This window comes from Aptenodytes patagonicus, chromosome 3, assembly GCF_965638725.1.
Source record: "Aptenodytes patagonicus chromosome 3, bAptPat1.pri.cur, whole genome shotgun sequence".
Classification (NCBI taxonomy): domain Eukaryota; kingdom Metazoa; phylum Chordata; class Aves; order Sphenisciformes; family Spheniscidae; genus Aptenodytes; species Aptenodytes patagonicus.
Window position 1 is genome coordinate 4,024,676 of NC_134951.1, and position 27,366 is coordinate 4,052,041.

Genomic DNA, 27,366 nt, shown 5'->3' on the forward strand with positions numbered 1-27,366 from the left:
CCCCCGCCCCTCCCCGGGACCGGGCTGGCTTTCTCCGGCGTGCCGGGAGACCGGGCCGCCCCTTGGGTTATGCCCCAGCCTGCCTTCAGGGGCATCGTACAGGGCTGCCCGCCGGCTGTGGGCCATCCCCAGGTCGTCCCAGCTCCTCCATCCCGTCCCGCTTGGCCTTGCCCAGGCTGCCTCTTGTTTCCCCAGCAAGTGTTTGCGGCCAAGGCCTCCCCGGGCCCGTTCCCTTTGCTAGCAAGCATGGAGTTCGCCGAGCTGATCAAGACCCCTCGGGCGGACAACGTCGTCCTGCACCGCCCTTTCTACCTGGCCGTGGAGGGGACTCTCTGTTTGACCGGCCATCACCTCATTTTTTCTTCACGGCGTCAAGACAACGCTGAGGAGCTGTGGCTGCTGCACTCCAACATCGATTCTATTGAAAAAAGGTATGCCTCTTAATTTCCCTGCCGACCCGCACCTAGTTGCTTGTGTCTCGTGGGTTGAAAAGCCGTTGTCGAGGCTGGCCCGCGCGCCTCGGCTCTCTCAGCTCCGGGTCCGGAGAGGGGAAAGGACAGTCAGAGCACGGGGCAGGATATTGGCGAGGGCGGGTTGACGCCCGTTCTGTTTGGATATTGATATTTGACTGTTGCATCTTAAGATTATTTCTTTTGGTCGTATATCGAGTTGGAATTTTTATGTTTGAACACCTCTGTCAGCAGTAGTCTGTGTTAATCGTTGGGTGGATTTCATCGGTAACGCTCCGTAAAGGATGCGTCCCCACCACCGTTCAACGGAGGTGGAAGCCGAGGCACTGATGGAGTGATTTGCCTTCGGTCACCCAGCAAAACTGACGGCAGCAGCGGACTCTGGACTTTCTCAGCCCCGGATCAGTCTCCCACTGCTCGACACGATCGTCCCCTTCCTCCTCCAGCTGCTTACGGGAATCCAGCAACACTTCTGACAGCATGCTCCTTGTGGGAACGACCTGGGAAAGCTGAGTTGTAGCTGCAGCACTCCCATTTTATTCTTGCCCATCCCCTTTTGTTGCCGGGACTGCAGAGATTAATCTCCTTCCCATCGCTTCTGTCCGCTTTGCGTGTACCGTTGCCCCATCGCGCTTCCCTCGTTGAGCGGCAGTCCCACCTCACCTGGTCATTGTCTTCTGCTTCCTCACCTTGGTCCTTTTTCCACTTCGCTCGCCATAGCCTATTTTTTTCTTTTGTTAATTACAAAGTCAGTCCCTTGTTTTCCTTGCCTCTTAAGGAAATCTGGAAGAACAGATTTCCTTTCTGCCAGCAAGACTGGAGGGGGGGAAAAAAAAAAATCAAGCAGCAGCAATTAAAAATACCAGATTGCCTCAGAATCTGAGAATGGGTGAAGTACTGGGCGCTGATTAAGTTTGTTCCCGGTTTCTCTGAGCGTTTCCGAGAAACGCTGCATCTTGGCCTGAGGGTGGAGAGGAGCAGAGTGGTGGAAGCCTCAGGAAATCTGTTCCCCTGTAGCACTGCTCAGTCATCAGGGTGGCTTGGCCTCGTCCTCCTCGCTGCTTGTACCAAACCAGCCGTAGCTCCGTTTTGAAAATTATTGTGGGCAAGCTTTTCTTTCTTTTATCTTTTTTTTTTTTTGAGCTTAGTTGCCGTTATAAGGTAAACTAACACCAAATGAGCAAGGAATGTTTTAAGTTACGGTGAGGGAGTAGCGCGTTGCTAGCTCAGTATGTGATTTATAATGGAGTTAGCTACGTCTGCAGATAACTCGCAGCCCTTATTGCCAGCCCTGGTTTCTAGGAGGAGGTCTCTCTCCCTCCCCGAGAGTAGCTTTGTGTGATTGTAACTGCAATGAGACTTTGCCACGTGAAAGGCTAAGAGTATCTTCTCGGTGCTGGAGGGGATGGAATAACAAGACTCTCAAATCAATAAAGGTCGTAAGAAGGTCCAGTTTGGCACTACTTCAGGCTGTTAGTGCACAACAACTGTGACGCTGTGCCAGGTTCTTAAAATGTCTTCTCCTGCTTTCATGACATGAGGCTCTTCTGTACAAAACAGCGTTTTACCTAATTATCAGACGGTCGTCAAACCGCTGCTTAAATTTTTGTAGCTTTTTAAGCAACTTAAATATGACCTGTCGGGTCCGCTGAGATGTGGAACGGTCTCTGGTGATCTCCTGTGGTCTTTTTGCTTAAAGAAACGCGGAAAGGAAGCACGGCCCCGGTGACGCGTTGCAGCTGCTCTGGGTCACTACGCCGGGGATCTGTGAAATAGCACTGCAGCGAGGGCAAACGACGCGCGGGCTGGCTCCGCTGGAGCTGCGGAACTCTTCTGTCAAAACGCCTGTAGTTCTTCCTTCAGCACTACCCAAATTAGAATTGGTTCTGCCTGTTAACCTTTGTCTGCACGGAAGAAATAGATGATGACCTTTCAGCCGTAATAATAGTTCTAAAATAAATTACAGGCACCCTTTGTGGCACAGGTGAAGCAACCCAATGCTTAGCAACAGGTCTCCTCTTGGAGCCTGTGCAGCTCTGCCCTTGTGCGTGGCCTAACCGAGGGTGAGGCCACGAGGGACTGGAACTTGGTCCTTCAGGTCTCGCCTGCTTCGGCTTCTTGCGTCGCCCTCGGCTGCTGCAAGCACTCCTGTGGCGTTCGAGGAGACTCAGCTGCTTTTCCTTAGCTCGCTGCTTTGTGAACTGCAACCCACATGGTTCCTGTGAGCACTAGGGGCTGGTGAACGTAAAGGAAACGCTCGGTTTCTGTTCAGGCATCGTCCTTCTTTCAGGTACTGGAAGTCTGGAGAGGGCGTCTGTGAGCTGTGCTTGTTTTGTAGCGGAGAGCTTTCTCTGGGCTGGCTCGGGTTGCAGCCAGCGGTGGTAAGACCTTAACTTCTCTCAGGTCTGCGGAGCACGTAGCTCCGTGGCACTGCAGGTGTCGGAAACCAAACTTTCTTGTTAAAGGCAAGGGAGTGTAATGTAGCCAGACCGAAATGTTATTTTAAAAACTAAATTAAACTCAGATGTGGTGGGGTTTTTTTTAGCAATCCTCAAAGTTTCAATGCATTACTTCAATGAAACTGGAAACTTCCAGCTGAAGCTTCCAGTACCATCAGAAAATACCTGAACGCACCTTTTCTCTTTCATGTTTTAAAGAAAAGCTGGGAGGAAAACCTTCTCTTTGTCTCTTAGTACTTATACTTCCACCCACTGCCGTGTCACAAGGATGGAACTAAAAAAAAGGTGGGCCACAACTTGCAAATACCAAATAAAGAGTTGGTTTTGTTTTTGTTTTTTGAAAGATGATATTGCAGACAAATTTCTACTAATGGAATTTTGTCTTGTAGGAATATGTTGTGGGAAGAGCTGTAATACCTCATCGTACCTTAGAAGGCCCTCTTCTTAAGAGACTCTTTCTTCATGTCTTGCTGTAGGTTTGTGGGCTCATTGGGCACCATCATCATAAAATGCAAAGATCTGCGAATTATTCAGCTGGATATACCTGGAATGGAGGAGTGTTTGAACATCGCTAGCTCTATCGAGGTAAGAATTCATAATGATAAGTAACACCTACGTTCTCAGATCTTGATCCGACCTCAACCTTAACAGCTTTGTTTCCAGTTAGGAAGGTTTTCATTGATGTTCTGGAAGGCAAATGAGAACGGTGGGGTATTTCCTTCCAATTGTTAAAATATTGTTTGTTGCTTGCAGCAACAGACTTTTCTTGACCAAATATCTTGCCATAGCATTTGGGAAAATGAAGCTGAGCTTCATTATGCTGGAGCATGAAGAGGCAAAACCAAATCACACTGAGTTTCACGTGTCTCAACAACATTAAGTGACTTTCCTGAGTTTCAGCTCTGTTAGTAACCAGGTAAACGCCATGTAGGATGTATCCTGTTAGTTATACCTCTTCAGTGTGCATCCTTCTCATCCTTTGGTGCGCTGTTAGGTAGAATGCCTACCTAATGCCTACCTATTTCTGCCTGCAGAAATGATACTCTGCGTACAAGTCCCCAGCTGCAGTTAGATTGTCTGTTATCATCTGCTTTTGTTTTGTGCCACTGTGTTTTATGTACGTTAAACTACCCTGCAGGTAACTTAGTATTTCAAGCTTAATGGCTGTGTACTTTTGGGTGGCTTAAGTTTGCATCACCAATAGAATCATAGAATCATTAAGGTCGGAAAAGACCTCTAAGATCATCGAGTCCAACCGTCAACCCAACACCACCACCCACTAAACCATGTCCCTAAGCGCCTCATCTACACGTCTTTTAAATACCTCCAGGGATGGGGACTCCACCACTTCCCTGGGCAGCCTGGTCCAATGTTTCACCACTCTTTCAGTAAAGACATTTTTCCTCACATCCAACCTAAACCTCCCCTGGTGCAATATTAGAGGAAAACGCTATTTGCCATATGTTGTTGGGTTTTTTTCCAATAAAATAGCAGTTTGAATGAATTAAGTAGCTGTTTATTTCTCTCGCCTACACAGGCGCTTTCCACCTTGGATTCTGTCACTCTCATGTATCCCTTCTTCTACCGGCCCATGTTTGAAATCGTTGAAGATGGCTGGCGCTCTTTTCTGCCTGACCAAGAATTTGAGCTCCTCAGCTCAGTGGTAAGTTGGACCTTAAGGATTTGTGCGGGCACTGGGAAATACGTGTGCAAGTAGCTTGTGAAGTATTTCACCCAGTAGCGTCTGGACTGGAAATCCTGGTTGGTAAAAATAGCTGTCCGGTGCCTGGGTGGAAAGTGAGTGTTGTTCAAATAGTCACTCTCTAAACATCAGGCGTTTCTGTTTATGTGCTAAATATTCCTATTTAGCGCTTGTGTTTCACCTTCTACAAATGGAGTTCTGAGGCCTATTTCAAAGTTACCTGGGAGGACATGAAGGTAGGAAATGTTTTTGTCCTTTAGGGATGGCCCTCCTTATTGTAAGGACAAATGCAAGACCTTTGGCCTGGGTTTGTTCCACTTAACTTTGCATCTGAAGTGGAGTGGGGTGAATCTTTGTCAACCCCTTAATTGAAACGAGGCTGGTTTTTGTTTGTTTTTTTTTTTAAAAATACTGCTAAGGATTTGATGGCTCTCTGGGAAGATGACAGTAGTTACAGATGCCCAGTTTGAAATACTCTTAGCTCTAGTTCATGCTGGGGAAATACTGGGAGCGTTTAGACAGCAGGGCGCTTCCAGTTGTATTCTCCCAGGTGCTGTGAGTAAATGTACCTATTACTTCAGTACCTGTAGGATAGGTAGGATGTTCTTGTGGCATTGCCTGTTGTATCCGTTGTTCAAACTTCATGTTAGGGTGCTGAATTTGATACAGCGGGAACTGGCTCGGTTGCAGGAGGCTGCCTGTTTTAATTGTGCCTTGGGTTAGCATCTCTGTGTTCCAAGTCTTTGTTTCCCATTAAATATGTGCACTTGCTGCATCATCTTAGGTTTCTGAGACCACATCCACTAGTACAGCATCAAAGAACATTGATGTTGTTTTCTTTTATCTGCAACCCAGCTTGTCTGCAGCATTTATCACTCCCTGTTTATGACTAAATTGAATTAATGTGATTAGCTTGACCAGATTCATGCGACGAAATCACTAGAAAATTAAAGGAGTTCAGGGATCTTTCTATTTTTGTCTCATAATTGGAGTACTCTCACATGTCCTGTCTTCATCTGCTGTCAAAAGACATCCAAACTGACCTGTTGTAATAACTAGCACCACAGTTTTGATTTTAATTTCAGCTGGGCAGGTCAAACACGTGATCAGAGTGTTCTCCTGTTTGGAGGCAAAGCAGCAGATGCTTTCCCAGCTCAGCAGAGGAAGCTTGCAGGCATTTCAATGAGAATCAAAAGGCAAGAAGCTAAAGTGCTGTCTGGCGAGAAGGGAGGATGTGTGAGAGCAGGATTGAAGGCAGCAGAAGGAAATCCCTCGGAGCTCAAGGAAGGATTGCAGGAGATGGTTCTGCTTCTGTTCACGTTTTGCTTTCTATGTGTAGCTGAAATCCTTTTTAGATTTCAGGGATCGAATCGCTTCCGATGGTTGCGTTTACCAGCACGCAGATGCAGGTGCTAACATGAATCCATTGATAAGCTGCTTTTTTTCTTTCAGAGGTTTGAAAGTGCACTGATAGCTTATTTGTGGATCTCTTGGCTTTCTGAACATATGCTTCTTGGAAGGCTTACATTTAAAAACCTAATTATTTTATAGTGCTACGTTTCAAGGGCAATAATTCATTTCTTTAAAATATGCATGCCTAACAGCTGTTGGTTAATTCTTGGCTTTTAACCCAAAACTTCAGATGTAACTCCTTTTTAATGAAATGGTGGCAAGAGCCATGTTCAAATGACTCACATTTCCCGAACAATAGATAAATATATTGGTGACCAAATATTTCTTGTTCCATAGTTAAACTTTCTTATGTGACAGGCTAGAACAAGTAAATGGCTGGTTTTCTTTTTTCCTCCAATAAGTCAAATGAGTGGAATTCAGAAGGTTACCTCCCTCTCCGTTAAGTCATCCATCTGGATCTGTCATGCCTTACCTTCCCCAATATGGTAACAACTTGTCAGAAACTGCATTTCATCCCCACTGCAGCTCTAGTAATGTTTTAATTCCACATTTGTCTGCTACAGGAGAGTTGTTTTAACTCTGACCCATTCTATAACGGCAAAGTAAAGCTATAAAAGTTAAGATCAAAAAAAGTTTGATATGGTATTATACTGTATAATAATAATAATTTATCTGCTTATCTTGGCATACGTTGTGCCAAATGTGTTTTTCTCCCAACGCGCATACCCCCTGTGTGATTTCACTCCATTGCATTGATCTGACAAAGTGTCATCTAGCATTGCCCCTAGAATTTGATAGCAAACACCCGAGCCCTCTACCTCTGCAGCTCAGCTCCGGGATTAGGGAGGCTGCTATACTATCACAGCATTCTTGCATTTAGTCCATGGAGGTGTTAAGGGAAGAACTGTTAAGGCAAATGACTTCATTTCATCTAAAGAAATTGGAGGAATTACGTTTCAGTGGGCTGTCACGTGCTGACGGCTGTTGGCGTGTGCGCTACCCGTTTATTTTCTTGGGAATAACCTACAGCACAGGTCAGCAGGGCTTTTGTCAAGTGTCTTTCCGTGACCTGCCGTTCTGATAAACCCAGCATATCGACAGGAGTAGTTCAGCTGAGAATTAAGTCATATTGGGTCCTGCACTTCGGCCACAACAACCCCATGCAGCGCTACAGGCTTGGGGAAGAGTGGCTGGAAAGCTGCCTGGCGGAAAAGGACCTGGGGGTGTTGGTCGACAGCCGGCTGAACATGAGCCGGCAGTGTGCCCAGGCGGCCAAGAAGGCCAATGGCATCCTGTCCTGGATCAGAAATAGTGTGGCCAGCAGGAGTAGGGAAGTGATCGTGCCCCTGTACTCGGCACTGGTGAGGCCGCACCTCGAATACTGTGTTCAGTTTTGGGCCCCTCACTCCAAGAAGGACGTCGAGGTGCTGGAGCGTGTCCAGAGAAGGGCAACGAGGCTGGTGAGGGGTCTGGAGAACAAGTCTGATGAGGAGCGGCTGAGGGAACTGGGGTTGTTTAGCCTGGAGAAAAGGAGGCTGAGGGGAGACCTCATCGCTCTCTACAACTCCCTGAAAGGAGGTTGTAGCGAGGTGGGGGTCGGTCTCTTCTCCCAAGGAACAAGCGATAGGACGAGAGGAAATGGCCTCAAGTTGTGCCAGGGGAGGTTTAGATTGGACGTGAGGAAAAATGTCTTTACTGAAAGAGTGGTGAAACATTGGACCAGGCTGCCCAGGGCAGTGGTTGAGTCACCATCCCTGGAGGTATTTAAAAGACGAGTAGATGAGGCGCTTAGGGACATGGTTTAGTGGGCATGGTGGTGTTGGGTTGACGGTTGGACTCGATGATCTTAGAGGTCTTTTCCAACCTCAATGATTCTATGATTCTATATGAAGGAATCAGCTCAACGTTTCACTAAAAGTCACAGTAAAAGCTCCACAGTGCCTGCAGGCTCCAAATCGCTGTACTGCGAGGTGAGACTTGGAAAGATACTATAGGCAAATATATGAATGGAGTAAAAGATGCACAGGATAGTTAATGTTTGCTCATCCAGCTTTTGGTTGTGTATGTTGTGTTTTTGCTTGAAGCGCTGGGTAGTACCTGAGATCTGGATTGGTTATAGGTATGTCAGGTGAAATGTGTGTAAAAAAACCTTGTGTTCTTCACTGTACTACTGCATAAGTAGCAAGCGGCTGAATGGAATTAAAAGTATATGCAAGGGGTTTCATATTTTTCTCTGAAGAGTCAGAGAAGAGCTAATAGATCAGAGTAGAGAGGTTTCTCTTCTGCCAAATTCTACAACAGCAGGATACTACAAACTAACTCTGGAAATTCAGTCTCTTCTTAAAGTTAAGCGAAAAGACCCTGAGAAGTTTGTACACTAACAGTATAATTAATATGAAAGTATTTCATTGCCACAAAATCCACTTTCTTATAGAATGATAGAATAGTTTGGGTTGGAAGGGACCTTTAAAGGTCATCTAGTCCAACACCCCTCTTCATTCTCTTTTTTTTCCTTCCATTTTGTTGTAGGAAAGAGCTCAGGATTCTGGACAGGTGCTTTATCTTCTGTACTGGAGCTTCTTAAAAAAAAAAAAGCTGAATTTTCTGGTTTTGGGTTCAGTTTGCAACGGTGTGGATAGCCCATATTCTGCTCTTATCAGAGAAGCATCAATCTTTGCCTGCATCTGTTGTTACGCTTCTTGTCCACGCACAATCTGTTGCTAACAGGGCTTGTTGTCTTCTGCCTCTTCCATGGGAACGGCCTCTGTCATTGCTGCTTTGCAGGATCCTTCAAGGTCCATGCTGGTTTCCTGACTTTTCTTTTGAGGCTTATTAGTAGAGCTTGAATTGTTTCACACTCTTGTGGAAAACGACCTCTCCTAGCAATTATAAGTTTTAGGAGGAAGAGTAACTGTTGTTTTAGCCTTTCAGTAACATTTGAAAATCAGTATCTCTAAGCAAGTACTAGGACAAGAAAAGTAGAAATGTAAGAGTTAATCCTGCACTGTGTTTAAGAAAATATTTCTGACTACTTTTTTTTTTTCTTTGGAGTCCTCTCTCCTTTCTGCTCAGCCCCCAATCCTTTGCTGCTTCTAACCTTAACTGGAATTAACTTTTTCTGATTCCTTGAAGTACAGATCTCTTGCTGGGAGAAGCAAAATGTGAACTTTGTACTTTCTCTGAGTTTCATGCAGCATACTTTTCTGGTGATGTCTGAAGACGAGGTCCACCTCTTCTCTTTCGCTGCAGTCCTTACTGCTTCCCGTATCTGCATCTACTGCTGCACGTAGTTGAACTGCTGTTACCTCGCTCTTCCAGTTAGTAACGGCAATTTTTTTCTTCCAAACTGCAGACATACCCCAAGCAAAAGCCGGGAAGAGACTTGCACTGTGGGGTTTTACTGTCATCTGATTCATGCCGGAGTATATTTTAGCAGTCTGAAGCTGGCACCGCAGCGGTTAACTGGATCTCTGCAGAAGTAGCTGTGCTGCAGAAGACAAATGGTGCTACCTGCTGCCACGCTCCTCCTCCTTCCCATGTAACAGTAAATTATAACTGGATGACATAACAGTATCCTCTGTCTCGTGTTATAAATAGAGAGGAGAGGAGGTTATGGGCAGAGTTAAATTACCAAAGTGGGAGATAAATCAGGTTGATACTCTTCCATTCCTTTTCATACTGGTGATATCAGTGACAGCCAGTCTCTCAAAAAAGCATACCATGGAGTTCTGATTTTGCCCTCTCCACATCCTATGTGGCAGTACGGTATCTATCAGTTCTATTCTACATCCATGCATATTTTTTTCATTGTAAACAAATTGCACACCATCGTATGAAATATGCTGTAATTTAACATAAAGACTCCAAAAAGCTATAAAAAAATATCGTTGTTGTTGCACTGAAAGCATAAGCTGTGACCAGCTGGCCTCCCTTATGTGATCCAGAACTTTTCATCTCCACCTATGACGTGATTGCCGGAGGCAATTTAACTTTGCGTCTGGGAGAACCTCTGCTCTTTATAAAATGTAGATGTTCAGAGAAGCTGTTTTGAGGCTAATGAATAATGAAATAAGCTTACGATAGGGCTGGTGCAAGACTGTCCGGGTAGGCTACTGAACACAGGTAGCAATTGCTGGTCTTGACGATGGCGATACACACAACGTTGTACCTTTTTCCCAGCATCTTTTTCTTAGGCTGCCACCAAAAGGGACAATTTTGCTGTCTCCTACGCCACACATCCCGTGCCTTGGATCTACTGGTGGTGAAGTAGTGCTGTGACTCAGTTCAGCTTGGTCATCTGATGGAAAGACTTGATTGCCAGAAAACCTTTCTAAATCGCTCCTAGTTTCCGTCGGACCAGTGAGCCATTTATATGTCCAGGTACCAGTCAGGAGGTGTAAGGCAAGAGGTAGTAAGCCTCTGGAAGAAAGGAAAGAGGAAAAGAGACCTACTTCTGATCAGAGCTGTGTAATTAATGCATGGTAAACCAACCTTCCTGAATTGACGTGGGGTTTTTTTGTGTATTCTGTTACTGCATAATTTAACTGTCATGCTCTTCTCTTACTTCCTGTGATACCTGCTTTATCCCCCTACCTTTTTGTCTAGCTGAAGCTTTCTTTGAGCACAAACGAGCGGAGAGTTTTTGTGGCATCTGTACGAGGTCTCTGCGTGCTGCGGTGGCACACAAATGCTTCCCAGTCTGTACTGAAAACACCAGCTGAGGAGTTACTTAAGGTCTTGTTTGCTTTCTTACATCTATGTCAGTCAGTGCATAGGAAATAAAGCAAAAAAAAAAAATTAAAAAAAACAACCCTTGATAGCAGCTGCCTGTTCCCCTTCAAAAGGTTTTTATATTACATTTTAATTTCTTTGTGTCTGGAGCTTTTACAGGCAAATTTGACTGCTATTCTGCTGCTACTTTTAGGAATTTAGTGCTGCTGTTAAAATCAAAACATGTTGTAGAGGCTTCTGGGTCATTTTCCTCACCAAGGCTTCTGCCAGCAGGTTTTGTTGGCCATAAGGAATACAGGATAAGTGTGCAATGACTGAAGATGCAGCCCAGCCAAGCCACCGTCCTGCTATCGAGGACCGTGAGTTCAGTTCCCTGCCAAACTTTAGGCAAGGTTCTGCTGTGTGCTACGTGCCCCTGGGGAAAATATACGCCTCATGGCTATTGGATGTACCCAGATGGTGTCCTTAATGCAGCAGGCGGTGGTGTGGTACCAGCCCAGAAGCAGCAAGCCCTCCCTGAAGGCTGGGCTGGTCCGAGGCCGCAGTTAGGGCGGTGTCAGCTCTTCCAGCCTGGGCTTCAGTAAGTGAGGGCTTCTCGTCAGTGAGGCTGCTCGTTGACCTTTTGCTTTTGCCTGAGATGGAGCCAGGTCCTGTGTCTGACCCTGGGTATCAGGTGGCCTGACTTCTCATGCCAGGTGCCTGCGAGGGTGCAGGGTGCCAATGTTCAGCACGTCTTTCACAAGTGCTTGGCTGTTGGAAGCTGAAAAATTATATAACGGGAGTTCACGATGAGACCTTGTGTTTAGATGCTGTCCTGGTTCCAGGAGGTGCTTTTGGAGGAAGAGCTGTAGTGCTTTACGTAAAGCAGAGCCCACAGAAAAGAACCAAGCTGGAAATGTTAAATTGCAATTTTAACCTCAAAGCAGCTTCATTGTCTGGAGCTGATGGACATTCTTGCCTTTCTTGGCCACCTTTGTCTTGTGGACGGCGTTACTAACTCTGCTCTCGGCACAGATAGAGGTTTGAGCCTGTGTTACCTGCATCTAAATCAACCTTTTTTCCTCTAAAACTGTTGACGTAGGAATACGTTTCTGTTCCAGGGTCTCCCCGAGAGAGAGACATACCATGCTCTTATTTCCTTTGAGACTGAAGCTACCTGCAAATGCAGTAGGTCATGCTGTAGTGTGTACTGCAGACGTGCTGTCTGCTGTGTCTGTGAAATACTTACAAGCCACAGTCACCCGTTTCTGACCACGTGGGTTTATTTCCTGCTGTTTGTTGAGGGTATGGATAAACCAGACGGGGAACCGTTGTTCAACAAGTCCTGCACCTCAAGAACCAGAGTCACCTGATAACTTCTTCCATTGCTTACCAGCTTTATCTGCACGCTGGGTAATGAGCTTCTGGGAGCTGCTGGCAAGAAGATACTATGATTGCAGGCAGCATCAAGAGGTGTGGGGGGAAAAAAATAATCGGTCAACAGACCTATAAATGGATACCAAAAGGACTAGGCAGGGACATACCTTCTAATATCTGTAATACACCACCTGAGAGGTAGGGGATGAGGAGCGCACTGCAGAGAGTGGCCAGGCTTGTTTGTTCTTGAATAGCATTTCTTTTGCCATGTTTTTGTTGGAGACAAGATACGGTGCTGGATTTGATCTGACCGATTAGTGTAGTTATGCTGTTACAGGGGGTCCAGATTCCTGGATGAACGAAAGTGATTATGTGACAACTGAGCTTCCATCTGTGGTGCAAATGGAATAGATCACCAATATTACTCTGTGGGTGCTTTATCCTGGACATGGAAGTTCCTCTTCCCTAGTATGTAATGCTGTAACAGCAGCAATCTGTTTTCTGACCCAAAGCCTATATGTTCTGATTTTTTTCAGACAGATGAATGGCGTCTAAGCTGCATCAATAAGGAATTCTCTGTCTGTCCCTCCTACCCTCCGGTTGTCGTCGTCCCCAAATCCATCGATGATGAAGCGCTTCGGAAAGTTGCCATGTTTCGCCATGGCAGTCGCTTCCCAGTCCTCAGCTATTATCATAAGAAGAATGGGATGGTAAGCTGCATTTGAGTAATGGTTGTACCTGAAGGAAGCGTGTGAATCTGTTCATTTAATGAAAAAACTACTTGTGCTTTAGACTTAAGACAGTTCATGAGATGTTCGCTCCTTTTATTTTCCAACTGATTAAGTGTATGCCGTGAAACTGGTTCTGGGTGATGGAATGAGTAATCTCCATCCTAGAAATAGCTATTAATCTGCTCGTTTGGGAGCGTATGTGGCATGAGCTTGCTCACAGCTGTAAGAGCAAGATGAGACTTGTAAAGCCACCGCTGGCACCCTTACTTGCTTTGTCTGCCAAGAGGCTTCATGCTGAAAGGATGGCAGAAACCACATTGTCCTGTCTCCGGGTGGTGGGCTGTCTCCTTCGTAACAGTCATGATGACAGCAAGTGTTCCCAGAGCCAGCGTCGCTTCTGCTGTGTAACTGTCGAACGAGCGATCAGAACAATCTGTTCTCCGAGCCTGTCGGTATAACATATTTCAGGAGTAGCAAATTCTTGCAGTTGCGCAGACTTTACCACTTCTTGACAAGCCAAAATCTAATTGACTGACTGATAAGCTGTAATTAAGAAATGCACTTTATAAAATTGTTGAGTAATTCTTTGTATCTCTTGCTGATGTAACCAGTTCTGAGCATGTTGGGATGTCCAACCTGCAGCTTGTGAACTTGATCCAGGCTTCTGAGTCAAATGCTCTAATGTGTTCTCACCTCCCGTTGCCAAGATTTGTAAGCCCTGAATTAGAGGCAGTCTAGTCTGACGTAGTAGTACTTTTGGGGTTTTTTGTTTTGCTTTAAAATCAGCCATCCACCAACTTTGTAACCGTCGTGCTTTCTGCTTTTTCTCAGCTTGAATGAAAACCGTTGAAGGAAGATTTGTTCAATTATCTCTCCGAATTGTGCATGTTTCAAGTGTGAGGAATATAACAGCATTTGGCTCGGAGTGCTTGAACTTGTGACAGTAATGCTGTCTGTCACGTTGCTCTCCTGACTGAGTTCTCGAGCGTGGTTGGGGTTGCTGCCTGGCTGCCCTCGTGCTTTAGTTATCACTTGAGCTGCTGGGATGCTTTCTGAATTGAAAGGCATTTGCTAAAGAGAAATCTCAGCTAATAAATCTGTGGAGCTAAGGTTTATTAGTCTAGCCACTGGATAAAACTGTACCTAATAGGCATCTTTAACACATGAATGACTTGAGTGTTTTAAAAACAGAGTTGGAAAGAGGCCTTAAAGATGACAATCCTGAAAATGTTGGTTTATAAAGGAGCCATCAGCAGGAAGCCAGTTCAATGGCTCACAAAGATGGTACTACAGGAATAATTAAAGGGATAAAGCCTCTAAGATGATGTCTGTAATTTAAAAAGTAGCCTGCCAAACGATTGCTCAATTCAAGGATTTCTAGTTTGTTTTTGAAATGAATTCAGTCCCTTCAAGGGGTTGCACTTAAAAGAACTGCGAAGGGTTCAGGGTGAGGGAGAACAGCAGCTGTAGGAAGAACTAAAGAGACATTTATGTGCATCAGGCTGTGCAGATAGGGACGTTTGTGTCCAAACGTGGTGGATCGAACGTGAAGCAGATGGAAGTAGGGAGGTGCGGTGGGGTGAGAGCTGCGCTTGCTGGTGCAACTCCACAGAGAAGAGCTGGAGATCCAGGAGGGCCTCACTTGAATTTCACCCCTGAACTGATAGAGGAAGCTTTTTACGGTTGAGTTCTGTCACTCCTGTAAGCATTCTTAAAATGACCTGAGTTTTCATGGAAAATATGAGTACCCTGTGTGAATTTCAGCGGCACACTTCTCTAGAGAGCCGTTCTCAGTGCCTGGTGTTGAGACCCAGTGACCTAATGCATCAGTCTGCAGTCTGTGTTTACAGACCCCTAAGAAATCCTCTAGTGGAGGGGTGTCCTTTGCATAGCGAGTTTAAACTTCCAATTCTTGTCTTGGAGCTCAAGTGATCGGTGGCTTTCAATCTTAAGTCTCTCCATTTCCAGTGCCTAATTCACGGTTATTTGTCCTCGCAGGTCATGATGCGAAGTAGCCAGCCTCTTACGGGTACGAATGGGCGACGGTGTAAAGAAGACGAGAAGCTTATTAACGCCACGCTACGGCCTGGCAAGCGTGGCTACATCATTGATACGAGGTCCTTGAATGTTGCCCAGCAGGCCAGGGCCAAAGGAGGGGGCTTTGAACAAGAAGCGCACTATCCCCAGTGGAGGAGGATTCACAAATGTATTGAGAGGTGGGTGAAACCACGCAGGCTCTCCTCTGTGCTCGGCTTTGTGGGGTTGCATTGGCAGAACCAATAATAGCTTCATAAAGTATTTGCTTCTGTAAGAAATGGCCGTGTACCCTGGTTCCTGTCAAGAGGAAGTTACTTGGCTTTGGAAAGCTGTGTTCGGTTCCTTGTTCTGAACAACCTGCTGCAGGTTTCAGACATCAGGCAATCTCCCTGTGCCATCTCTTTCTCGGACCATCTGTAGCTGCACTCCAGCCTTCCTGTGTTCCCCTTTGCAGTAGTGCACAGGAATGAGCAAGCCCCTTGCCAGAAAACTTCTGCAGGTGGGGATTTGAACCGTGACAGTCGCACTCCTCTTATCCAGTACTTTTCTCTGGACATCTAATATTGTTTGGTTATTTGGAGACAAGTTACTAAGTTAAATAGACTTTTGGTCCAATGTTGTTCAACTGCTCTTTAGCCTTAGTTTTGGGGAACCCTTCTACGTGGGCATGCAGTAACGTTACTATTGGAAAGCAGTCGCTCCCCTCATCGCTGTATAGGCCAGCTCTTGAGGAGCTAATATAAGGAATTTCCTGGCCATTGCTTTGAACTATTTGGTTTTGCTTCTAAAAGTTTTGTGGGCTTCAAATTTGATGTTGATTATTTTACAGGTGGACATAAGCATCAGATAGAGGGGAACGAATAAGCCACAACATATAAAGACTAAATATCTCATGCTATTATTATTTGGCTTTGTCAGCTTTTCTGAGTTCTGGTCTGCTAGCTGCATCCTCTGTTACACCTGAGCACACGCTGGAATCGGCGTTAAGTGGCGTTTGATCCGTCAGTAGTTTGGTGCCCCTGGAAGGCATAGCGTGAAACAAGACCAGAGAAGCATCTGGTTTTACCAGCTGCGTGCTGAACACCAGCTTTCCAGGGCTTGAGGACGTACTGCAACAACTGCAGAAGTGATACAGAATGTATTCCATTTTCCCCCCCTCCGTTTTCTTACATTCTTAAGAAATTAGCCAAACTAATCTTAGTGTGGTTCTACGTCAAGAAGTTGAGTCTAGTTTAAAACTTTCTGTGTTGCAGTGGCGTTGTGTCCTTGTGATGGATGGCTTTCGGGTTGCTGTTGCAGCTCTACAGGTTAAAACTCCCCCAAAACGTCTGGTGTAGTACAGAGAAGGAAGGTGCGGCACTTGAAGCTTGGCTGACACTTGCTAATGTCCATGCCAGGTTGCAATCGCATTTGTATCTGGTAATGGGAGTGAAGCTACTGAAACACATTTTCCATGGAAAATGTAAGATACAGCAGAACACACACAGAGTTCGGGTAAGATAAGGAGAAGGCTGTACTGTTGTAAGGCCTTACGAAGCAATTTGTTTTGAGAAGGAGGAGACTACTTATGTCCAAAGAGTGGTATTCTGCTGGCAGTTAGCCATGGCTTGGGATTCCCAGGGAACACAGGTTTGCTGAATGAGGAGACATGACTTCTACGGGGTCATACTTTTTGAAATAACTGCATATGAATTGTAGTGCTCTTATTTTGAGATCCGTGTATTTCTGTAAGCCTGTTGTCCTGGTTGCTGTGTTACTGCTTATGTTTTCAATAATATTTTGCTTTTCCCGAAGGTTTAATATTCTGCAGGAAAGCCTCATCAAACTTGTGGAAGCTTGTAATGACCAGTCGCACAATATGGACCGCTGGCTCAGTAAACTGGAAGCTTCCAACTGGCTGACTCATATCAAGGAGATACTAACTGCGGCTTGTCTCGCTGCTCAGTGTATTGATAGGTAAATCTTTTCCTGAAAGCCTGGAGTCTCTTATTTACTGGTTACAGATTGCTTGTTAAATATCTCTATTTCCACTTTAAGTATTAGTAACAGGCCACCGTGAACTGGCTTGCTTGTACCCATGCAAGATACTGTTTTGTCACGGTTAAGGAATGTTCCTCCAGTAAATCATGCTTGCATTTTTAGAAGTACCAGCCTGAGGGAGGAAATCTTGACTAACTATAGGTATTAGATCGTCTGGTTAAGGTATATTCTGATGCCTGATGCAACCAATCTAATTTAGTTAGGTTTTTTGAAGGTTTAGGGTTAGAATGTGCCCATCTGAAATGCTGTTTGGTAGCCCAGTAAAGTGAGAACACGGAGTCTTTTTAAAAAAAGTCCTTTTTTTTAGCTGAAAGTTTTTTCCAATACCCCACCTCGCTTCTAGAGATTAAAACAATGGTATTTCCTTGCTTTCCCCAGGAATTGGTCCAGTGCTTTTTCCTCTTGAAATTTTTATCCCCATAGTTCCATCTAAGCAATGCTGTTCATGCCTTACAAGTGCTTGTGACCTCTTTTAACCTGACATTTCTTTAATAAATAGTGCTGACTTGGCTTACTTGTCCTCAAAATGTCTTCAGACCTCAGGCTGGAGCTAGCAAAAGCTAGCTGTCAGGTGCCAGGGTTTGTAAGACCAAATGCAGAGGTCTAAATGTGATTTCTTTGTGGCTCTGAGAGGGGAAAGCCCTTCTCAAAACTCAGGGAAAACCTAGCTTTTCATACCAGCTAGGGAATGTGTTATGCAGATACACAAGTAGGCTGAAATGCAGTTTCATTGGTAAAACAGCATTAATGCATTAAAATACGAGCTGCTGTGCTTTTTAAAAGCACTGACGGTGCCTGTTTAGTTATTGACTGTGCCAGAAAAGGATTGCTCTTGATCGATAGTTTTATCTGTAATTCTTTCCCGCATGTGTATAATGAGAAAGATTGGTGACGAAACTCTTCTGGCTTGTTGGGACAGTGGACAATTTCATCACTTTTAACCTCGGCTTTGCTTTTTCTGTTTACCTGGAGCTGTGGCAGGCCAGCTCAGCATTGGCGCCTGGCCTGCCTCACTCGGAGCCTGGAGATCATAGCTGAGCTGACAAGGATGGTTCAGTTATATTGGCCGCGGGGAGGGAACGGCTGGGACAGACCTTGCAGCATCTGAAAGGTCTGGGGCCTGAAAGATGAAGGGGGAAAATAGCCTTATCCTGGTGTGCGAGCGCACAGGCTGGCAGTTAGCCTTTGCAATTGTGCTTGGCTGTTAAGCAGCTTCTTTATCTGCCACTGCCTGGGGGGGAGGGAGAGAGTATTTGGAGGTTATCTGTACTGTAGAGGGGCTGGGATTGTTTCAGACATAGGACTGTAGTCAAAGATGTTGCAATGTTCAAGGTATAGATTTTTATGCTTTTCACTTCAAAAAGCAAGTAATGCGTGCAGGGTCACTGGCTTGGTAGATCGATCTTCCTTACGCTTTGCTGCGTAGGTTGGGTCTCTGCACAGAAAGCAATACAACCTGCAGTTAATTTCCTTTCTGGGTGTAAGGATGTTGGCAGAAGCGAGACATTGGGTCAAGGTTTGGGAAGAGTAAGGGGAATAAATGCCATTTAATACCACCCAGACCTTCCCTCAGGAGCACCTGGATGAGATTCTGATATTGTATCCAAACGCAGCCTAGGATGGAGGAAGAGGGGAGGGAATGAGCTGTCCTGGACAGTTCCCACTGGAGTGTGGGGAGCGACAAGCACGTGGGCCCCTAGCAACGTGCAAAACCTTCCTGCCCCGACTCCGAGCTCCCTCTGCTCCTCACGTTGTTCTGCTGATTCACTTGTGCTGGCTGGTCACTGAGAAGACTTTGTGCTCGGCTCTTTGGCAAGCTTCCTTGCTCAGCACACTAACTCTTCTGCCTTTGTGGAGGCCAAGCTCTGCCATTTCTTTCTTTCTCCTGAGCTGGCTTATTGGCTTACTTTTCTTGCAGTAAACCCCAACTGAGGCCCAAATACAATTAAGCCCAGGTTTGAGCAAGAATCTCGTAGTATTGTTTTGCAGAGCATCTGGGGGGATGATATGACTTCATTGCAGTGCTTGTGGGAAGATTTCAGAGAACTTAGCAAAACAATAAATGACAAGCAAATTTTGAGATGCGTTTCCATGCTATAACTCAAAGGGGTACCAATTCAAAATAGTGAGAACCACAAAAGAGATTTCACTGATCACCTTCGGTCAACATGGCAAAGGTTCTGGATTTCCAGAATGCTTCGCAAGAAACTAAGCCTGAAGTGATGCAGAGCTCTAGTTAGTGTTGGTGAGGATCCGGGCAGAGAAAGTGGTACGCTTCTATGCGGGGCGGGGAGTAAGCTTATGGGAGGGAAGAAGGGATAAAGAGCCAGCAAAACCTCAGCATTGTCAGGGTAGCAACACTGGTGTCCTTGGGATGCGTTGACATCTGTTGGGATGCGTACGTCCTTGGGATATGTTCTGCTCGTTCACACTCTTATTCCTTTCTACCTTTTTCCTTCACAGGGAAGGTGCATCAGTGTTAGTCCATGGGACCGAAGGAACTGATTCGACACTCCAGGTAACTTCTCTGGCACAGATTATCTTGGATCCAAGGTGCAGGACCATACGTGGCTTTGAATCTCTTGTTGTGAGGGAGTGGCTGCAGGTAAGAAATGCCTACAGACAAAATGGGAATGTACTCCAGTGACAGTTGTATTGAGAAATAGCCTGAGAGGCAGTGAACGGGTTGGGCCTTGTCGCAGCCCTGCTTAGTGTGAATGGCCTTTGTCCTAAAAGCAACATCATTAACCGAGTCATTTCTACCTCTGGCACTCCATGGGGCCTCTGCCTCTCATGGTTGGTTGTGATTTTGGGGAACTGCCTGTTTTGAGCGCTCAGAGTGAACATCTCTTCAGAGAACAGTGGTCAGACTAAACCACAAAAGAGTTCTAGTCTTTGTACTCTTGCAGCTAATATCCTCAGCCTGGCCCTTTGGTGCACCTACGCCAGTTTGTTCTTGGTAAAATTCTCTGATCAAATACAGTGCTATTTACGTAGCCTGGAAAAGGCAGCAAAGTTGGTCATGGCTGCTAGCAATTTGTTACTGGATGCTTGATGAAATTACGGTTGTAGAAAAGAGTAGTAAGAGCATAGTTGCATGGACAGAACTAGCTCTGAAGTCTTTTTGCTACATGTACTCACATCCCATTAATCTGTGTGTGATGCTCTCTCTGGTTCTTGTGTATAGGCTGGTCACCCTTTTCAGCAGCGCTGTGCCCAATCAGCCTATTCAAATAGCAAGCAGAAATGGGAGGCCCCAGTGTTTCTCCTCTTTTTGGACTGTGTGTGGCAAATCCTTCGTCAGTTCCCTTGCTCTTTTGAATTCAACGAACAGTTCCTCATCATGCTCTTTGAACATGCTTACGCTTCACAGTTTGGGACTTTCCTGGGAAACAACGAAAATGAAAGGTTGGTGAAGGCTGCTTGCTTTGAACCCTTTAAATATCAGGCTGCGTCTGAACAACAAAAAAAAGTCTCTTGGTTTGAAAAAGGGTGAGGGTGCTTGTGTGGTCTCCCCTAGCACAGGTGAGCTCCTCTTGTTGCCTTTATGTAGTCTGCTGCAATGTTAGGGAGCTTGTCCCTCTTACAAGTGGGATATTGTGACTAAAGCAATTTGTGGCTTGGTCAGGGAGTTGAATTCGTCTTCTCCAAGTCCAAGCTAATACCTTAGACTGTCTTTTCTGTTTCCTGCGTGGCCTTAAAATCTCCACCCATCGCCAGTTTATATAGTCTCTTACACAGAAACTCTTTCCATAAAAGAACAAACAGCTAGAGTTCAACAATGACGTGAGTCATAGCTGTGGGAAGCAAACTTGCCCATGCAGGCCTGGAGGAGAAGGTCAAGGCAGTCCGAGGCCAAAGCTGGAAAGTCTGGTTCTTACCTTAGCTGTCAGGGAGGAACATGACTCTGTAGCCTGGTGGTCCCGACGCCCCCAGGAAAGGAAGGCTTTGGGCTTTGCATCATCCACTAACTGCTGAAAGTGGAAAACATGGAAGAGGTTCTTTCAGAAGGATCCGCCTCACAGTTACAGCATGGGCAAAAGCTTTTGCTTGCTTGGCTACGAGCATCATGACTCGGTTTGAGGTCTTTTTGGCCATGCACTAGTACAACTTCAACAGAAAGACCAAAAAAATCCCTCCAGCTGTAACCTGTGACTTGGAGAAATGTGAACTGGCAATCTGCGCTGGATGAGGCTTTGAGCGAATGTTACGAGCTCTCAGATGGACGCTCGTGCAACTTTGAAAGGAAGCAGCCAGGACTGCATTCTGCTGGAGTCTACCTTGTCAGGGAATGATAGGCCTGTGCTGAGCTTGCTTACAGGCTTGTGGCGTTTAAGGTACTTGAGCAGACCAGCGCCTAGCTTCTGAATCCTAGCCTGGGTTAGATGCTGTGCTGTACCAGTGGGGCAGCTCCAGGCATGCCCTGAGTAGGGCTGTGGGAATAGTAAACAGGGTGGAGCCCTGGAGGAGAGGACTAGAGCCTCCCACGGCAGATGGCAGCTGCCAGAGAGGTTTGGATTCCTGTTTTGAACTTGGCAGTTCTGTTCTCGGGACTCCTGACTCCAGTAAGACCATGTCTGATGCTCTCCTGCTTAACTGAAGAGCACTGAATGAGCAGAAGGGAAAAATAGAACCGATACTACAGAAAGAAGGCAATTTAAAGCTTGCTATAAACCTCTCTGCCCTAAAAGTAATCTTTGCTTAGAAGAGACTCTTCTGTCTTCTGCAGGGCTGCTGAACTGGTCACCTGCAAAACCAAGTTAGACTTGAAACCAGTAAGATGAAATTTGAAAGAGTATTGAATGTTACATGTAATAACCTGCCTGTCACATCTGAACGCGTCAGCCTGTGAGCACAGAAAATGTTTGCAGCCTGTTGTTAAGCTTGTGCTGTCTGAAGCATTCACAGGGATGGCAAATCTCCTGCCTGAGTGGCAGTTCAATTTGCTGTGCAAGCAGAATGAGGTTTGCCAGAATCTAAGGGACAGAGACCCCTGTGTAACTCCTGGAGGTGGGTTTGACCCAGGAAAACAGCACTGCTTTCTCTGTGCCCTGATGCTTCCTGCCACCAGAGGGACCTGATCAGACGTGCCCATTGCGCGAGCCCAGCAATAACACCGCTTTAATGCGCTCCGAGAATTGCACTACGATCCTTCCTTGATGCAGACCTACCACACCTCCCAGCTCTGTCTTAACACGGGAGTTCAATCCCTTTCAAAACCTGGCGGTCGAACCAATTTTGGGGAGGTGACTGATTCTTCATCTGGACAGAAGGCAGCTAGCTTCCACCCAACTTATAAATGTTATTTCCCCATTTTTCTTCAAAACTAACTGTAATCGTCCAGGTTGAGTAACTTGCTTTAGGTGTACACCCTGCGCCGTGTTGGTGAGAGGTATTGAAGGGATTAGCCTGAATTGTCTGGGCTAGTAGCACATGGGGAAGCTTGTGGCATTCCAGTCTGCGGGGTTCTGACAAAACAAAACGAGTCTTTACAGTATAAAAGTGAAAGCTGACTTGTTCCTATGGGTTTGTTAGGTCTAAACTGAAGCTGCCGCAAAAGACTATGTCCCTGTGGTCCTGGGTGAACCGGTCTGAAGAGCTGAGCAAATTCCAGAATCCTCTTTTTGAGGCCAACAGCCTTGTCATCTGGCCCTCCGTTGCCCCGCAGAGCCTGCAGCTCTGGGAAGGTAAGCCAGGCTTGCTTTTTCTGTTACAGGCTATATATATTTTGTGGCTACTCGTGAAGCTTCTTAAGGGTTCGCTCTTGTTGTCTCTGCTCCGTGCTTCGTCTGTCTCAGCTGATGGTGATCTCCTTCCCTTTGAAATCTGTTATTTTTGGCATGTGCCATCCCCAGAGGCATAGTGCTTTCTCCTTCTAAGGTTTGGTGACATGCTACTCTTTGCCAGGGAGCCTTACTAGTACCGTTTAACCTCCTGGCGCAGTATTTCTGCAGCGATACAGCCTAATCTATAGATGTTCTGCAGGCCTCAGGCTTTTGTTCTGCATCAACCAAGACGTCCCTTTCTCCATTAGTGGCCATGCTGGCCAGGATAATCTGTGTGCAGTAGGCTCCCTGCTGCAGAAACCTTCTCCGTCCCGTGTACGCTGAAGAGTTAATTACAGTGAAGCAAGCAGGCTGTCATGGCAGGGTGGAGACCGAATATGGATTGGTCTGACCAGTATATGAGAAAAGGAATGAAAACGCCTCATTTCTTCCTTTATTAACCTTGTTTAATAGAATGGTGAACTTGGAGAGGAGGGTCAGTATTTCTAAACGCTATTTAGGGGGGAGGATAAGGAAAAAAATGCATAGACTGTATGCCCATTACTTGAGAGCTGATGGGATATGAATAACGTTTCCTCCCTGTAACAAGAAACCCTACTGACTCGTGCTGTCTCTGGACTTTCAGGTGTCTTTCTTCGGTGGAACAGGCCTTCCAAGTTCTTAGACGAAGCCCATGAAGAGATGATCAACATTATAAAATACAACAAGGAACTTCAGGCAAAGGTTAATGCATTGAGGAGGCAGCTAGCAGAGATGGAAACAGATGATAGGATGCAGGAGAACCTGTGAGCTGGCAGGGCTTTGCCTCAGGTCTTTCCTTCCCGGTCCCCTTTACGTTAAAGACTAAACATGGAACGTGCATGTATTGCAGAGCCCTCTGGGTACAGCTGACCCTCAGTCCTCCCACTGCTGAAACCTTCACTTCACACTATATACCTCCCTGCTTCTTGGGAGGGATTTTTGTTTTGTTTACAGAAGACATACACAACTGGGCGTAGTGTCCTCTCTTGGCAGCTTTTCTGTCTCGAAATTGCGTCAGTGGCAGCAGAAGCGGGAACTCTTACCTCTACCCAACTGTATGGATGACCAGGATGGGCCAAGAGACAGGATGTTTCCAATTTATTTTGGACTTTTTCTGGTTTTGTTGAACTCTCTAAACACTCGGCAGGATTAAAATACAAAGTTATGTATAGATAGGTAAAGGCATTTTGTCTGAAAGCACCTTTTCTCTCCAAGAGTAAGGAAGGCAGCTTAGTTCTTTAGTTTCCTAGAAAAACTAGAAAATGGTATAACCTAACTACAGGTTCTGCCAGTCTATATGATACTCTCAGTAGCCTTCACATCTAACACTTGGTTTTTTTGTGTTAAGCATTGTCTTGGGAGCAGTAAGTTGAATACCAAACCAGAGCAAGAAATTTCAGTGCAATACAGAACTGAAGTAAGGATTCTGCTGCTAATGTTTAAGCCATGACCTTCAGGTGGAATTGTCCCTCATGGACAAATACCTCCTAAGGAATAACAAACTGTTTTATTTTACCTGGAAAACAAAAAGGTTAAGTAGTTGGCGGAGGTGTGCGCTTGCAAAAACGGTGGCTCAGAGCTGTCCTTCACGCTGCCCTCTTGAAACTTCAGACTGCACTGGCTGGTTTTGTACACTTGAACAGGTTCACAGCATTGCTAGGGCACAAGAGCAGCGCTTTATCTACAGCTCAACAAAACACTTCTGCTCCACCTGGTGCGCTTTTTCCTCTCGTGCTCTTACTTACACATTTTGTGAAACGTCAAAAGCAGAAGTTGGGAGTTAAGGTGATCTTAACATGTCAGGTAGCTGCTGCAGATTAAGAGGCCGTCACACGACAAAAATGCTAATAGGTTAGGTCATTTGTAGCTGCTAAAACTGCTTAAAGACTTTAGGGATAAGCTTTTTTCCAAGTAACTTTGTATTTTGTAGCTGATCTTTGTGTTTCTGTGACTGCAGTCTGCTTTTATAAAACCAGAGCTTTTGCTAGAGATTTTTTTTTTCTCCTTTAAAAAGACAGATAAGAGTGGGTCTGAAATATCAACTCACCTAGACACTTGTTCAGCTTGATTCCATTGGTAGCTGTACATGACTGAGCAGACTTGAATTAACAACGGCGCATGTGGCTGGGACTATCTTAAAAAGTGCTTGCTGTTAGCCTGTTTCTACTGAAATGAACGGAGCTGCGTTAGGTCAGTGTTGACCTCTGGAAACTGTTGAGCTTCTGTGACGCTTCATGCTCTTTTGGAATGAAGCTGCCTTTATTTAAAAGCCACTTCACATGAAGATAGATACATGTGAAAATGCAGGACCTTTAGTTGTCATAGAAGTATCTGGAGACTAATCTTCTGCAAAAATCATGTAACCACTAAATATGTTCTGAGAAAATTTCTATAACCAAGGAAGCTACATAAAATTATGTGATAGTGATTAAGTGCTACCTTAATGCCTTTTGCTTCAGTCCTTACTTCCTTAATTGTGGTGTTCTTGACTAACCTAAACTTAGTCCTAAAGTCATCTGGCTTAAAAAAATAAAAAGATCCCTTTTAAACCGTTGTTCACTTAAGGCAGAAGAATAATTCACCCTTACCAATTTCTTCTTAGGTTTGGAGAGCAACAGTCTTGTTCACTAAAATCAAGTCTGACGTAGGGAGTGCCTCTCGGGGCGGCTGGCGATCTGTACTGCCTCACAGGGGAGGCCCAAGTTGGCCGTGCCTTCCTCCCGCCTCCAAACGCTGGCTTCTGGAGCTACCTTCTGGGTATACCGCAAACGTAAGCCCTTAAAATCATTGCTCACCCTTTAAAATTATGTCTATGGGATCTGCACCTGCCTGGATGGCGTATCCCTATCCAACTCAGAATTTGGACTGTTCCCGTACATCTGAAATACGGTCTCGCTAGCCAGATGGGAAGGATTCAGAAGGCACTGTTTTCCCCATAATAGACTATACATAAAACACACTTAAAGGTTATGCAATTTCCTAACATAGTAATTATATATTGAGCTAAATAATAGAGAAGCAAAGAGGGGTTTTTTTTGATCTAATTGCCTGGCTGCTCTAGTCTCTCATGCAAGCTGCGGGCGTCTGAGGAAATTGGGTAACCAGCTGTGACAGCTAACAAAAGGCAGAAAATTCTCTCTGAGCTGGCATTTCATCTTCGACTTATGTATCGGGACTGAATCCACACCCAAGCGCTGTGTGCTCGCCTCGGCTTAGCGGTAGAGCGGATCACAGCCTTCATGGGAAAATGCTAGTGTCGTTCTGAGCAGCCACAGCGGTTTCTTCCCCGATTCCTCTGCCGTGCATCACCCTGTAGTCAGTGCAAACAGCAGGAGCTGGAGGCTTAAGTTAACCTGCAGATAATCACCTTCATGAGACGTGACCTGGAGCGGTCCTGCAAGGTGTTGCACAGCGATGGAGTTGAGACAAGATGTGTGGACCCTTGCAGGCCCTCCTGGGAGACGACCGTTCACAGACCTCTTGGTGTCGTTCACTCACCTCTCTGTGTGGGGCTACTTGCACGTTCCCTTTTAACCTTTTCATTCCCAGCGCTTCCCAGGCTCCAGTCTGCTGGCTACTGGTGTAATACACAGAGGAGCGCTCCAGTTCTTTGCTTACCTGCATGTCCACCGTATTTATTCACATATTTAATATTGATGATCGGCTTGCTTCCTCTTAGAGGGGGATGTCTGCTGGACTCTGCCTCATGAAGTCACTGACACCCTGTTTGCAGGTTACCTGCCTCTTCCTGAGCTGTAAGCGCTGTGGCAGCGCCCAGCTCCGGCTCTTCAGTCTGACACTGCCTTACGCTCTTGCTGACACCCTCGCTTCTGCTCTTCTGCACATAGCTATTTGTGTAATAAGCTGGACACCGAGGGCCCCCTTCCCCAAACTCTGGGGTCAATCAATGCGGACGCTCTGCCATTTACCAAAATATAAAAAAAAAAAAAAGGGAAAAGGAACTAACTTGCACAGTTTTCATAAGGGAATATGTACCTTCAATATTTTGATTGTATTGATCTAACTCTTGAATGTGGCGACCGGTTTAAGTGCACTATTGTCCATGTTGCATATGGTATAACTTAAATTGCACTGTACAGCATATTGGCGTCTAATGTATGCTTTGCTAAAGCCTTGGAAAGTGCTATCGTGTAGAGGTTCCTGTATGAGGGGAAAACGTCTATACCAGCGCTCCCTTTTCTTTTGTAACTGTGTGACATTGAATAGCACTGTGTGATGTGTGCTATGTATCTGTTCACTAGTACAGATTTAAGTGATGAGTGCACTTCAAACATCTGGAATTGCGGATCGGACTCGGCTGCTGCATCAGTCTTGATTTTGTTTTAAAATGAAATAAGTAACAGGGCTGGGAGTTGTGTGCTATTGTTAGATGTATGCTGTATGTGTACAGAATCCCAGCCGCTGTGGTGTTGAATATATTGCAAAAAAAAAAAAAAGGTAACAAATCTGAAAGAAACTATCATGGCTCAAATTGCTTAGCCATTTGGGGGGAGAAAAACGGATACAAAGCGGCTGTAAACTCTGCTGTAGATATGTTGAGAACATAGTAGAAATTGTCTGTTCAAATTAAAACCTTGAAGACTCTAAAAAGTTCTTTAA

The 27,366-nt window shown here is 45.5% G+C and overlaps 1 protein-coding gene across 1 annotated transcript; it reads left to right on the plus strand.

The window, feature by feature from the left end:
• Positions 1 to 27,366, plus strand: MTMR9 (myotubularin related protein 9). Its single transcript, XM_076332581.1, has 10 exons — positions 1 to 431; positions 3,406 to 3,514; positions 4,467 to 4,592; positions 12,668 to 12,841; positions 14,861 to 15,078; positions 16,694 to 16,855; positions 19,403 to 19,544; positions 20,127 to 20,347; positions 22,475 to 22,626; positions 23,351 to 27,366. The coding sequence occupies exons 1-10, from the start codon at positions 70 to 72 to the stop codon at positions 23,512 to 23,514; spliced, it is 1,830 nt and encodes a 609-aa protein (XP_076188696.1). The 5' UTR covers positions 1 to 69; the 3' UTR covers positions 23,515 to 27,366.

Bases quoted from the DNA above. Each gene is read 5' to 3' on its own strand.
- MTMR9 (XM_076332581.1), top strand. From the start codon at position 70: ATGCCCCAGCCTGCCTTCAGGGGCATCGTACAGGGCTGCCCGCCGGCT. The intron at 20,348-22,474 runs GTTGGTGAAGGC...TGGGTTTGTTAG, and splicing joins GGAAACAACGAAAATGAAAG to GTCTAAACTGAAGCTGCCGC. The intron at 22,627-23,350 runs GTAAGCCAGGCT...CTGGACTTTCAG, and splicing joins GAGCCTGCAGCTCTGGGAAG to GTGTCTTTCTTCGGTGGAAC.